This window comes from Platalea leucorodia (assembly GCF_965183815.1).
Source record: "Platalea leucorodia genome assembly, chromosome: 5".
Lineage (NCBI taxonomy): Eukaryota > Metazoa > Chordata > Aves > Pelecaniformes > Threskiornithidae > Platalea > Platalea leucorodia.
In genome coordinates this window covers 27,867,858-27,882,153 of record NC_138827.1, presented here as the reverse complement: position 1 = coordinate 27,882,153, position 14,296 = coordinate 27,867,858, and the positions used below count along the sequence as shown (strand labels likewise).

Sequence of the window (14,296 nt, the reverse complement as noted above, 5' to 3'; positions counted from 1 at the left end):
TGCAGAAAGAGTGGTTAAAAGTTATTCAGAACCACACAGAATTCTTCTACAAAGTATCCAGATCACACAGAGAAAATATGAAGCTAGGTATTCAAAACATTTAAACAAATGTATTTTACTTACCTCTGTAAAGCTTGTGAAATTCTGGTGTGTCAAAAGGCTGAGTCAGATGGCCAAAGCTGGGTTTGGGTAAACCACTTAAAAGCAAAATTAAAGTGTGATGTTACTGGCAAGGATTCAAAGCTACACTGAGATAATCACAAGAGGTAAGCATCCATAGCTCTGACGTGACAGAGGCGGTACACCAGACAACCAGAAAATGGCCCTTAACGAAGGGTGCAGCCCAGGATCCACCCAGCCCAAAGTGGAAGGCAAACTGACAAAACAGAGTAATTACCCAAGATTTAGATATCCCTTCAACTCCGCCCTCTCCTTCTGTCCAAGGCGGTAACAATAACAAGCTTGCTTTTGTAACAGGGGAAAGGAAAGCCAGGCACAGTAAGCAACTTCCTGAGCTGGCCCTGGATTCACAGAATCCTGATGGGTTGTCTTGTGGGGAAGGAGGCGGGTCGGGAGAGACAAATGTGTCTCTGTATGGCATTAGACTTTCACAAGCACGTTTCCATGCACCACAGAAATAAACACCTTGCAAAAGCAGAAAATGAAAGGGGAAATAAAATGCTTTTCAAGTTAGCAAAGCTTTTGCAGAACCCCCTTTTTAGACAGCACATGGGAGTGAATTATTAAAAAAGATCAAGTTCTAACCAGTTGCCACCCTGAGGATGACACTTAAATTCAAGATATGGTCTTAATTTATTTTGCTGCTAATTATTTTTGACATAAAACAAAGATAAGAAATGTAAAATGATAATCTAGGTTTGAATGATTTATCATAAAATCAAGGTATCAGTACATATTAAGCAAACGCTCCTGCAAGTTAGCACGACAAAGCTTGCAGGCTAAATAATTGTTAAGCATAAACAAAGTCTTTCTGAAACAATTAATGCCAGTCTTTAATTTCCAAAGTTGCCCATTTTTTTCTGGATAAGGATGTTAATTAACAAATGTTAATTTCCTTAGCTTCTCCAGTAAGGGATGTTTTTTAAAAACGGTCATTTTAAGAAGAGATAATTTTATAATTTGTAATGCCTTTACGAATCAAAAGAATCTTACTTATTTGGGATCTCAGAGAAGATTTCTGTCACCCACTTTTCCAATGTATCCAGTGTTTCTAATAAGGAAAGGAAAAAAGAAAGCCAGAAATGTAATTTCCTGAAGATCTAAAACAAATTCTTTATCTTATCTCACCAGTTCAGTTATTTTAAAGAGGCTGCAAGTCAGTATATTTTAAAATTGCAAAGTTCTAAATTATAACCTTCAAAGCTGTTGCTTTGAGCCAATTCTTAATATTCACTGAACTATATCTTTGGTCATAGCTCTGGTTCTGTATATACTGCTGAAATCTCAGGCGGATACAACTGGGCTTTAAAGTTCAGTAGTATCTGGTGTGACTGTGAAAAGGAATTACCAGCTTACGGATCTACAAAATCACCAGTACTTGCTAGACTCATTCCATCCCTCTACGTCCAGAACATACGTAGCAGTTTTCACACCTAAACGCAGTCCTGCAGTGCTAAGAATTCCTTCTCCCCATCCTCTTTCCTAAAGGCAATGTGTCGAGAACCAAAAGTTTAATTTTTTTAACTATGACTGATCAGAGATTGCTCGTCTAAGTGAGCATTCTGTATTCCAAAAGTGATGCGGTATATGCTAAACAACAACAACAAAAATGCAAGGTGGGGGAGGGGACAGGACTCACAGTTTCTTTTGTTTTAACAGAGAGCGAAATAGAAAGTTGACCTGGCTGGCTATCAATCCCCATGCTTTTCTTCCCAATCACCAAAAGAAACATTACAAGCCATTGCTACGTAAACAGTTATTCAAGAGGCATTCGATGCCCTAAGAATTTTACAGTCTAGACAGAAAAACATAGGAGAAGAAAAGAATTACCACCTCTATTATTACCATCTCCATTTTACAGATGAGAATTGCAATCAGTTTTAGCATTCAACAAAACCCCTAACTTGAATGCACACAAGCTAACTTGAATACGCACTGTGTATTTTCAGCACAGGTCTCTACTGCATGCTTAACTTTTAAGAAATTTCTTTCTTTTATTCTCAGCAGAAACGACCCATAGGTCCGAAGTTCTTTGCTGAAATGAAACTCAATTCCATTCGCACAGAATTTTTCAGTCTACAGGGAAAAACCTTAGAATCACTATTCTTCCTACAAAAATGTGTTTTATTTTAAGACCTCTTTTGAAAGAGCCCCAAGCAGAACAAGACAACTGGAAGACCCAGCCTCAGTCTCCCCATTATTTTCTGTGGAGGTTCACTGTTGATGGCAGAGAAACCAGCAGCATTCAGTCATTTAAGTGGTCTGACTCTAATAACACAGCACAATTGCTCAAGTTTCATTTGGAAACCAGGCTAAAATCTACATACAAATACCTCCTGCAGGACTGGACAACCCACTAAAACGGCTTGGGCTACAGCTGAACTGGTACCCAAAGCACTACACCAACAGCAGCAACGAGCCTGTTTTTAAGGAACAACTGATGTTACCTTTAGATTGGACAACTAAAGTCATATAGTGAGCAGAGTAATGGCGCTGCCAGAAGTCCCTCAGTCTGGTGTAGGTATCAATATTATTCATTTTAGGCTCATGTTTGAGTGTATCCGCATTACCTGTAAACATTAAAAGGTGGTTAGTTAGCTAGACATTGGTTATATCAAGACCACATATACCGAGAATTTCTTTTCTTCTCCTGGCACTGAGTCTAGTCATGGTAAGCACATTAAAAATACCTAATAGAAATTTGGAGTTAAAGGAATGTCAAGTGAAATTTAGTATCTTCCAATTTCTAGTTCCTATTCTAAGGACAGTTGATATTTCTATGAAAAGGAAGGACAGAGTCCTCTTGCATTATCAGATCACCCATACTGCACAGCTCACTGTGTTGCCAGCTATTCCCTCACCAATGGAACTTGCAGAACAGGGGAGGGAAAAAGAGAGGAAAGGATGATGTTCAGTATATGTTACTACAGAACTTTATAAAAATTATCTATATTTCAAAGCTGGCTAACTCTACTACCCATCACACTGCAATTTACATGCTCACCAGCACCACACGGGTGAGGGAGCTAGGACTCTGTATTGTTCAGAAGAGGAAGGACAAATTTCCCTTTTGGTCCACTCACATGGCTGTGAAGGTCTACTTCTGCAAGTTCGACAGTGAATTATTTACTTTGAAAAGCCTCCTCACACACAAGTCCAGAAATACTTTATTTTTCCAGGAAATTTTAATAGCAGAAAACTAGCTTAAGCAAGACAGAGATGACTAAGAGAGCACCACCTTTACATTAACAGAAAGTTACATGATTATACGCCTCGGGCAACCTAGCTTTAACATCAGCAAAAAGCAGTACCAGAATGAAAAGTAGCTTAAGAAGCAGACAGCTGCTTTTATTCCCAAACATTTTACTGTAAAATGAATAATTGCTCTAATACTTCTGAGCAAGGCTAGTGTTTGCTGTGACAAGAAAGCTCATGTTAGTGCATCTTTTAAGTGGTTAAAAGTTTAAGTATTATCACCACTTTATAACATAAATTCAGAACTTACCCCAAAAAAATTTCTTCATAGGATGTCCAGGCCTGGCAAGACTCCCAAACAGCATCTCCTTTCTGTTTGCATCAGAGGGTCTTGCTAGCTGATACTCTGTTAAAGAATTTGCAGTGGCATGCATCAAAATTTGAGGCCATGTTCCCACAAAACAAAACAAAGCAAAAAACCCACCCAAACTGAAAAGGAGACATACTACACAGATGTAGACTGAAATAGTTTTGTTTTAATGTATGATGAAGTAGCGAAATACGATAAGAAAAAGGACTTGCTAGCAGTAATGAATATAAGTCAAGATGAAAACCATAGCTCATTGCTGAGAAGTACAGAAAGGGATAAGGAGGGGAAGTATGTAAAGCCGCAGCCTGTCCCATCTGAATGCTCTCAATCTGATAAATTTAATGGGAGCACAAGGCCATCAATATTCTACAGAGTCAGGCCCTGCAGAAAGGGCCAGAGAACAATTACAAACCTGCTTCTCCCATATATCCCATAGAACAATTTCTAGCCTAATAATGAAATAAGAAATTGAAAGCCGAGCAAGATAGTTTCCAGAAATGTAGTTTTACAATCAGTTTACACTAATCTAAATATGGGATTCTACCAAAATCAAGAATTCACCCTCTCAAACTGCATTTTCCTGTTCCCGTTTTTGCTGGTAATAAGAAACATGCACAGGAGCTGTAAAGTAATTATTTTGGCTGGGTTAGTCTGCAGCCAGTTCATCAAGCTGACAGAGTTTACTCAGCAGCTCATTACTACAGTGTCAGTACAAGGGAAGGAGTGGATCTGCATGATGAAGGCAGTGCAAGTGCAGGCGTAAATTGGCTTAAGCTGTTGAAGAAACCACACCTTAACTCAAAGACAGGTCCTTGTTTATACTGACACTTATTTAAATTCAAATATCAAATTGCTCAGTTTTCCTTGTCAGAGGACAGATGAAGAAGACTCAGAATACATATTTGAACCAGTTAGTATATCTGCCAATAATGTTTTTTTTCTAAAACAGTGGTTTTATAGGCAGCCTGGAAGTATTCATAACATACTAGAAAATCAAGTGAATGCTCCACTGACTTCTATGCCAGGTTCAATTTCCTTCTGTGAAGCAAATGTGTAGTTATTAAGGTGTTAGAACAAGGACACAAGCACAATGACCTCAACTTATTGTATTTACTCCACAGAGGACTGGAGAGAGCACCGGGGCTATGCTGGAGCTATAGGCATGTTGTTCCCTGTTTATTTCTTTAAGAAGATGGGCTAAACACACAGAAAAAGATACTCTTACCACTGTCTACAGCCTCGACTTCTCGGTCTATTGCATCCCTGATCATTAGCGGGTGAATGAAGAATTGTGCCCACCTACGAAACAGAAAAATTCATATGCTTTTCTTCAGTGTCTATTAAGCTAGGGCAAAAAAACAACAATTAAAACCAACATCCACTATTTTTAGTTTATAACGTTGCTCGCCTTACTACAAGTTATGTCACTCTTGACTGTCCTGTCTTAAGGAAAGAGAAAATCCAGTTTTGTGATAGCATCAAAAACCAAAGGGCAGGGCTCCCATGCTCCATAGAGTAGGAATGAATTGGTTGGCTACAGTAGGGTATGACACTAATGGATGCAAGAGTATCTGCCTTTGCATCCTAAGAACGATCATACCAGATCAGACAAGCGATCCATCTAATCTGGTTCCTCGCTCTAACAGGGACCAGTATCAGATGCCTCAGAGGAAATCCTCAGTTGTTCATTACGAACAATGTGATCATAGGGAAAGTTTCCTCCTAACTCCAGGCAACAAATTGTTGATTCATGTCCTGAAACATAAGTTTTTATATCCTTTACAATTTTATTATCTACTATAAAAGTCAGCGTTGTCATCCAGATACATATCTTCTCCTGTACCCATAGAGAGCAGAACAATGGAACGGGACAAATCAGCAACGAATGGAGACTCTGCAGAAGGCTGCCAGAGAATCTAATACTTCTGGTTTATTTGTTGGGTTTTTTTAATGATGCACTGAACCTGTGGAAGCAAAAGGTTAACAGTAATAGATTGCTGACAGAGTTCTATGGCTACAGGACCCATTAAGTTACAGACTACTGAAAGGTGATGTCTTTCAATTTCTTTAGATCCACGAGTGCTTGAACACGCATGACATCATCAGCAACATCTGTTTATCTTCTTTGTATGAGATGCTGTTCTACAGAATTCGTAATTTCTGTGTTTCCCCTCCACTAAATGAGCTGTTGTGACAGATTGCAATTATATTTCTTGATTCTTTTGCACTTCTAAACATCTAAAAGCTGGAAATATCTGCAAATGAAAGCTGAATTTGGCCCAGTAAAGTAAAATTTAGGCAATACTTGGTAAAATGTGCAAACACTTGTTCTTGGCATCATCATAGGAATGTACTTTGATAAAAGTAAGTTCACAGTGGAGTCTGCTCTCCTCCTGAGGTATTTTACAGCACCAGGAATACTCGGTTGATGTGCCCCTAGGAACGAGTGATTTCCCATCACAGAAGGAAACCATGCCAACAGGTGGAGCTGTGTTGCACTAACATATCCCACCGCACAGAAAGGCAAGCTGAATACTTTCTGGCAAAAGATACATCCTTGACTGAATAACATGGATTGGGTTAAACGTATCCTTCTGTGGCACACGTTGTATCATAACTTTCCAGGCTGCCCTTCCACCCACTTCACGAATTAGACTTGAAACAAACAAACAAAAAAATGAAAACCCCCACTAACTCTATCAGGACAGATATTTCAAAAGGTGAATCACTGGGATTCTGGGAGCACTTCCCCTCTGAACAGTTGTCACACTGCCTAAAATTTCTCCTGCCATCAATGCTACTAGTTTAAGGGTGGTAAAACAATCAAAAAGCCGCGTGCATTAAGACTTACATGTGGATCTTAAGTAATCTCACAGCAGCTACACAGGCACTATCTCAAAATACAGTAAGATATCCAAAGGGAAATCCTTATATTCAATATCCTCTGCAGTAGTAGGAGTACCTATAAAGTTCAGCAACAGCCTTAATCACTCCAAAATGAAGAACTAAACAGCTACACCCAACCTCCTGAGGAACATACATTCATTAACACCTAATCACCGTTTATATGAAGTTACCTATCAAGCGCTTCTTTGAAGTACTTCCTCTGCACATCAAACTGGAAGACTGTCCGCTCACAGTCAGTCGAAGCATTGTCACTGCCCCCGTGTTTCTTCAGAAACGCATCAAACCCATTCTCATCTGGGTACTTCAAGCTGCCCATAAAAACCACTGGAACAAAAAATCAGCAAAATTACTAAGATGACACGAATTTGATTACATTAATTGCAGCTATAGCGACCTCTCTTCAGCACAGTGTTACCTACAACTGACCCACAGCTCACATGCAGTGGCTAACTACTAAACAGCAGCAGACTGTGTAACCTGCCCCATAATCAGTGTAATCTGCCTTTAGAAGAAGGCCCAAATAGACTGGAAATAACAGTGCCTTTCTAGGTATGATTGGCCTCAATCGGACAAGAGTAGCATCTTAAGATCATCTGGTCAGAAACTTCATGTGCTTTTTGTGCCTGTATTACCAATTCATCATCTTTTACTAGAGAGATGAAGGTCTGTAGCTCCAGACTAGTTTATAAAAACATAGGCAATGTGCTTCCCCCCGTTTAATGGATAACAGAAAAGTGTATCTTAATGCACAGCCTGCCAAAGAGTATGAGACACCTTCTCGCATATTAAGAGTCCCTTACTAAATCAGTATTTTTATAAAAATGCCAATTTATCTAACTAATGAAAAGAAATTCTGGGGTAGCTGAAATAAGAAATTATAACTAAAATACTACACAAGTTCAGAGCTAGGTAGCAGTCGTTTTGCACTGAAGTTGGAGAAGATGAAATAGGAGCAGATACATACTATGTTCCAGGAAGTGTGCTAATCCAGGCAGATCTTCGGGATCAGAGAAGCTGCCAACAGCAACGCAGAGGGCTGCTGCAGACTAGAGAAAATAGAACACTCTCAGTAAAAGCTGCTTCAAGAAACACTTCAGAAAAATGACAGAAGTATAAGATAAATCAATCACGACAGGCACAATAAAAAGAAGGTCTAGTCTGAATGCCTAATCACAAGGTTTCAGAGCACAAGAAAGCTCACTATGTATTTTTTCACCCTACAGCTTTAAGTACATACCTGCTTTTCTGTACAGCCTCTCTTTCTGGTCTCTTCCTTTTCAGCTAGCTCTTCTAATTCACTGTCATCAGGATCATTGAAATCATCATTATCTCCATCATTGTCCTCACCCTCATCCCCCTCATCACAGTCCTCATCATCAAAACCTTCTCTACCATCTTCGATCTCAGCTCCAGAGTCGTCATCTTCATCACTTTCCTCTTCAGATTCATCATCATCGTTGTCCTCCTCCTCCTCCTCTGAAGATAAAGCAGCTGGGGCACCATCCAGGTAATTCAAATCCGAAATCAAAAGTGCACATAAGCCATTTTGCAGTTTGATATACCTGAAAGAACAATTATTTGCATAAACACACTCATTTCCCAAATCTGAATTTTCAGAACCACAAAAATTTCTGTATTTTGTACAGTAGCTCTGTGTTCTTCAACTGAGATTTCCTAATGAAAATCTAATGGTAGCTAAGGTGAACAGTTTTATAGTGGGAAAGTAAACACACTCTTCTGCTATTCAGTAGCTATAAGAATAAGGAAGAAGCAATTCAAGGTAGTAGCAGGTCTCCCCATAAGGTCAGGGACACCAATTTGGGCTTTTATTTCTCTCTCTGTGAAATATTTAAGCTATTAGCGCCCACTCAGAGAAAACTTCAAGTAGGCAGAACAGGCAAACCAAAACTTCAATAGCCTGTTATGCTTCTCAGGCTCTTGGAAACATGTATTATGTGACAGAATTAAGATCTTAGTCTTTGCCTCTAAATAGGCCCCAGAGACTCCATTTTATTTGATTTTATCAATGCTTTCTATTAAATGGGGTCCACAGACGTAGCAGATGTGTTTGAAAGGACAGATCTCTTCTGCAGGCTTAATAAAATAAGTCACAGTGAGTGGGTTGGGTTGCTATCAAGAAGCAATATACACAGAGTTCTCTATGTGTGTGTGTGTATACATATGTGTGTGTGTGTGTATACGTACACAGAATTTTTTATATATGTGTGTGTGTGTGTGTGTGTATATATATATATATATATAAAATCATTGTTTAGGTTGGAAAAGACCTTTAAGATCATCAAGTCCAAGCATTAACCTAGCACTGCCAAGTCCACCACTAAACCATGTCCCTAAAACCACATCTACCCGTCTTTTAAATACCTCCAGGGATGGAGACTCAACCACTTCCCTGGGCAGCCTGTTCCAGTGCCTGACCACCCTTTCAGTGAAGAATTTTTTCCTAATATCCAACCTAAACCTCCCCTGGCGCAGCTTGAGGCCGTTTCCTCTCATCCTATTGCTCGTTACTTGGGAGAAGAGACCAACCCCCACCTCACTACAGCCTCCTTTCAGGTAGCTGTAGAGAGCAAGAAGGTCTCCCCTCAGCCTCCTTTTCTCCAGGCTAAACAACCCCTGTTCCCTCAGCTGCTCCTCATAAGACTTGTGCTCCAGACCCTTCACCAGCTTTGTTGCCCTTCTCTGGACACGCTCCAGCACCTCCATGTCCTTCTTGTAGTGAGGGGCCCAAAACTGAACACAGTACTCGAGGTGCGGCCTCACCAGTGCCGAGTGCAGGGGGACGATCACCTCCCTGGTCCTGCTGGCCACACTATTTCTGATACAAGCCAGGATGCTACTGGCCTTCTTGGCCACCTGGGCACACTGATGGCTCATATTCAGCTGGCTGTCAACCAACATATATAACAACCCACAAGCCCTCTGTCTAGTCCCATTTTACAACTTTTCAGGCTGAGGACTGCAAACACCAATGTGTTGTGCTACAAGATCTCACAGCAGTATTACTTTCACATCAGATCAGGAATAGACAGTCACAATCTGTCAAATTAGCCAGAGCAACCCCGTCTGGGAGCTTGAGCTGCAGAAAGGAAGGAACGCTGGACCCAGAAAATACTTGATTCAACCTAAGAACTAGTGTGATATAGACAGGTGATATCTGATCCAGCAAAAAAAAACCCCTGCTGTTATAAAACAAACCCATGATCACATCCCACCCTCACAGAAAAATCTGAGTTACGCAGCAAGTTTATACCAGACCAGAACTTTGCAATGTGGCCACTGTTATAATTAGGTAGCAGAAATTTCAAAGCAGATTTCCAGCTCAAGCTACATAGTAAGTACCCAAAAGGAAAATGAAAGGCACATTGTGTGTTTTCCAGCTCCACGGTTCCCAAAGTTTCTCACAAGAAATTTCTCACATGTTTCACTCATGGCTATCATTACACCATTTCAATGTTTCCCAGCCATAAAAGCATGTGCTATTATCAATATTTCAATTCAAAATATGAAGCCAGTGTAAGTTTCACTTTTTACTAGAGCTGCAGGCCACATGCTACGGCTCTGCAAACCACAGACCAGCTTGGAAACAAATTACTCTGAGTACTTCTCTCCCACTTGAATTTCATGGGCACGTATTTGGAGGAAAGAGGTAAAGGGGGATTGTGACAAGAGTTAAGCAGTTCTGAGACCAAGGAAAAAACACACTTCTTGGACTACCATCTATGAAAAAAAGCTAAAGAACAAATGTTTAATACGTTTAATAGTTGTGCCATTTATGAATTACGACCACTCATCCAATGGGAACTGATAGCACTTACTCTGGGCCAGGGTTTCATAATCATTAACACACTTGTTTTGCTTGCTGCAGGACCGCTGAGCAGTACAAATTTGTCCCAATCAAAAGCACAATGGCATTTTTGTTCATTTAAATTACAGCACATAGTGTATAACTTGCAAAGATTCTACGATTAACTGCAGGAGGTACAGATAGTACTAGAGCCATGCTAATGTTTGGGTACAAAGTTAATCATCCATACAGTTCTGCAAGTCTGGAACAGCTGTATGTGTTTGCACCATATACATGTTGCATTATGCAGCTGCAGCACTTCTGAATGCACAACAGGGGTCCTAAAAACGTACACTCGGGTACTTCAGCCCCTGGAGAGCTCGGAGCAAGAGCCCCCGACAGTGACAGGTCAACGCTGCTACAGCAGGTCTTCCAGCACAACCACCATCTTCTTCACCTCCCCACACAACTGTTGTCTTCAGGTTTTCATGGCCCGTAAGGAATACTTATGATCAACAGATAGTCATGGAAAGCAGAGAACAGCATAGTGCTATTCTTCCAGAAGAACAATTTGCCATAAAGCTGTTTAGCCAGGTGTATCCTGTAGCTCTTGTTGATCCTTTCCACATACCTCCATTAAACTAATGGAGCGGATCATACTAATTTTACATTACTCATCTTCAGGCTTGTGGGTGTTAAATACCAGGACAGAAAGCACCCAGTAGCAAGGCAACAATTGAACTAAGCCGCTGTTGAAGGCTATCAGATTTCACTTCAGGAGAATCTAGAACAGTTTAGGTTTTACTGAGCAGGGGCACCAACTGACACAGGTGTTCTTTACTTTTTCCATGTTTCAGTCCAATGAAAAAGGACAAGTGTAATCAATACATAAGTATCAATTAGTATGCAAAATACAGGACAAAAAAATGCAATCACTTAATGTAGCAACAGAAGGAAGTGCAGTCCAATTGCTTTTTTGAAAGAATGTACAAGCATTGATACAAATACGGCTTAAATATAAAATAGAATTCAAATTCTTAAAGATACTTTCTAAACATCTGGACAAGTCTCAACAGGATTGTTCTCACGCCAAGTCTTTTCTTATATCAGTGATAATTGTTTAGCAGTTAAGTAAGTGTTGAAATACGTATCAATGCATGGTAAACACTTAGAGAAATGTTTTAATTTCCCAAATTACCCAAAACAAGCAACAGAAGCTTGGGAAATTCCATATATGGATGAATTTAAATAAAACATACATTTTGGTAAAGAAAACTCAGTAAAGATAACTACCCACTCATAGCTCTAATGAACAAAACCAACTTTGATTATGACGGTGATTTTTGTCCCAACAAACTCACTTTTGAAAATACATTCTGCAATCTGTCAGAACTCTTATTTTTATGACCACTGTATTTGAGAAGATAAAATATAACATTTTGTGCTAAGTTAAGACGGATGTCACCAGATAGCCACATTAAGCCCACTGTTACTGGTCTCCAGTATACATAACCACTGATGCATGAACAGAGGAGAAAGTGTACATGTATCACCAAATCACCTGCCATTAAATTTACTTAAGAGGTTTGGTACATAGTTAGTGGACACAGGTCTGCTTTACTTCCAGTCATACTGAAGTTCTCCTTCCTAAGGGTAATGTTTGTGTCTGTTCCGTGCAAGGCTCACTTCCCACAAATGGCACTCAGTCTGAAAAGATGGGACTCTCTGCTTCCAACTGAACAAATCTGTTAGGCACGGAGAGCAGGACTTCCGGAAGATGTTGGTATCAGTTTATTCTATGCTATGAGCAAAGACACTCTCCAATTCTCTACATGCAGAGGAGGTTCCTGAGCCTCTAAATAGATAGCCAGTGACAGTTTTCAATGGATCTCCCAAGCTTCATCACTGTGCTGCTTCAGGTAGTAAAGGCAGAACTTTCCTAAGCTGGCAGTCTCTGTAGCAGTGAACTCTGCAGGAAGATGAGCCTCCTGCAAAGCAGCATGCGTAAGAATGCCAGCAGGAGAGGCAGGCAGAGACCCAGAGGAAGCAGCAAGGAAGGAGGGCAAGAAGGGAGGGAGCAAGTTTCTCCCTAAGCCAATGGGCACAGTCCTCTTCACGCAGCCAGCAGGGAATTTCACTGCCAACCAATGTCACTGCAAATCCAAAATTCAGTTCCAGGCCGAGGCTTAGGCAGATTCTCCACTGGCTGCACGGATTAGACATCATGAAGAGTAAAGATAAAAAAAAGCATCTCTAACAAGTGCTAAATAATCTTCTGCCTAACAGAAAGAAGTCATAATAGCATCCCTTCAAGAATGACTGCCTTACAGCATCCAAAAAGCTCAACCGCCGCTGGCCATTCTCAGCCGAGTCTCCCACTGCGAGAAGGCCACAGACGCTGTGGGTTGTGCTCAGGGAAGGTGATCTGTTTTGGCACTTTCAGGGGTATTACTCAGAAACATACAAATGAAAACACAAGCAAAATGGCAGCATAAAAGTAATTTTTGTCTCAACTCACAGACATATTTGTGTTAAAACTTGGAAGCTCATCTAAAATGGGAAGAGTAACAGCCTTTTTTTAAGTTGGTATCTGCTCTGTAGTACTTCAACCTAATTTCACGCTTCAGCTTCACGCTTTCGGAACGGAGCTGCCTGGACGAGAGCTGCAAACTAACAATTCGATATCGCTGTGCCTCGAAAACGTAGCGTCACAGCAGAGTCTTTGAACAAGTACTGATTTTTAATTTCTATGCAAGCTCCAAGCCTACTACTGCACACAAACCAGACAGCCCATCTTCAGAATAAATACACCCGGGAGCCCCCAGTCTCCACTTTTCACTGAGAGGCCCTTAATTCCCCCAGTCACCAAGATGAGCCCGACTTCAAGCACCCGCGGGTGCAGCCGTGCTGGAGGGGCCGGTGCGCTGGGGACGCGGGGCAGCCCGGCACCCAGCCCCGCACCCAGCCCCGCACCCAGCTCCTCCCTCCGGCCGGGGCTGGATTTCCGTGGCCAGGCGCGGGGGGAGGCCCCAGCCTGCCCCAGAGACCAGCCGGGGGCTGCCCCAGCCCCAGCGGCTCGTCCTCCCCCCACCCTCCCCTTAAGCCTTCCCGGGCCCACGGCCTCCGGGGGGAGGCTGGACGCCGCCGGCCCTCACCGGTACTGCTTGGGGTCGCTGGGGGACTTGACGATGTCGGGATCGCCGAGGTTGGCGCCGGGACCGATGTCCCCGCCGTCCTCCTCTTCCCCGTGAGGCGAGCGGCCTCTGGCGTCGCGGCCGCCCTCCCCGGCCTGCTGCCCCACCGTCAGCTCCGGGCAGCTGTAGCTGGACGTCGCCTTGTTCCTACCGGGCATGGCGGCGGTCGCACCGCACCACAGCGGCTGGGCAACGGCACGCACCGGCCGCGCCAGGCCGCGGGCCCCCGCCGCCGCCCCCGCCCGCACGGCCCGGCCCCTCCGTGCGAAGGCGGCCGCGAGAATGCGCATGCGCCGCCGCTGCCGGCGGCCGCCCCCGCCCCGCCGCGGCCCGGCCGGCTTCCGCCGCACGAGGAAGTGGCGGTGACGGTTGCTCCGGACCGCACCAGTCAGCGCTCGTCGCGGTGCCAGGTGGGGAAGACGGACCAATCCCAGGCCCTCACTTGGCCGGGGGGGGGGGGGCTCTGATTGGTGGAGAGAACGCTGGTGGCGTGGGAGGGATGGGGGAAACCATCGATGGGGAGCGAGACGGAGGGAAAGGCAGCCCCTTTCAGGAACCAGACGGAGAGGACAGAGAACTCAAAGGGAGGAGGGACAGACAGAGGAGTAGAGCCAGACCGCGGGAACTCCTCTCTATGCCGTCGCG

General features: G+C 42.8%; 1 protein-coding gene across 1 annotated transcript in view; it reads right to left on the bottom strand.

The window, feature by feature from the left end:
• NRDC (nardilysin convertase) overlaps window positions 1-13,914 on the bottom strand; it is a 29,835-nt gene extending 15,921 nt beyond the window's left edge. Inside the window, exons 1-9 of the mRNA XM_082312780.1 lie at window positions 13,613-13,914; window positions 7,890-8,214; window positions 7,617-7,698; window positions 6,823-6,976; window positions 4,971-5,044; window positions 3,686-3,781; window positions 2,628-2,750; window positions 1,174-1,231; window positions 124-197 (exon numbers count right to left, since the gene is read on the bottom strand). Of these exons, the coding sequence (XP_082168906.1) occupies window positions 124-197; window positions 1,174-1,231; window positions 2,628-2,750; window positions 3,686-3,781; window positions 4,971-5,044; window positions 6,823-6,976; window positions 7,617-7,698; window positions 7,890-8,214; window positions 13,613-13,809 (1,183 nt within the window). The 5' untranslated portion in view covers window positions 13,810-13,914. The remainder of the gene's footprint in view (window positions 1-123; window positions 198-1,173; window positions 1,232-2,627; window positions 2,751-3,685; window positions 3,782-4,970; window positions 5,045-6,822; window positions 6,977-7,616; window positions 7,699-7,889; window positions 8,215-13,612) is intronic.
• Between the last annotated feature and the right edge of the window lie 382 nt (window positions 13,915-14,296).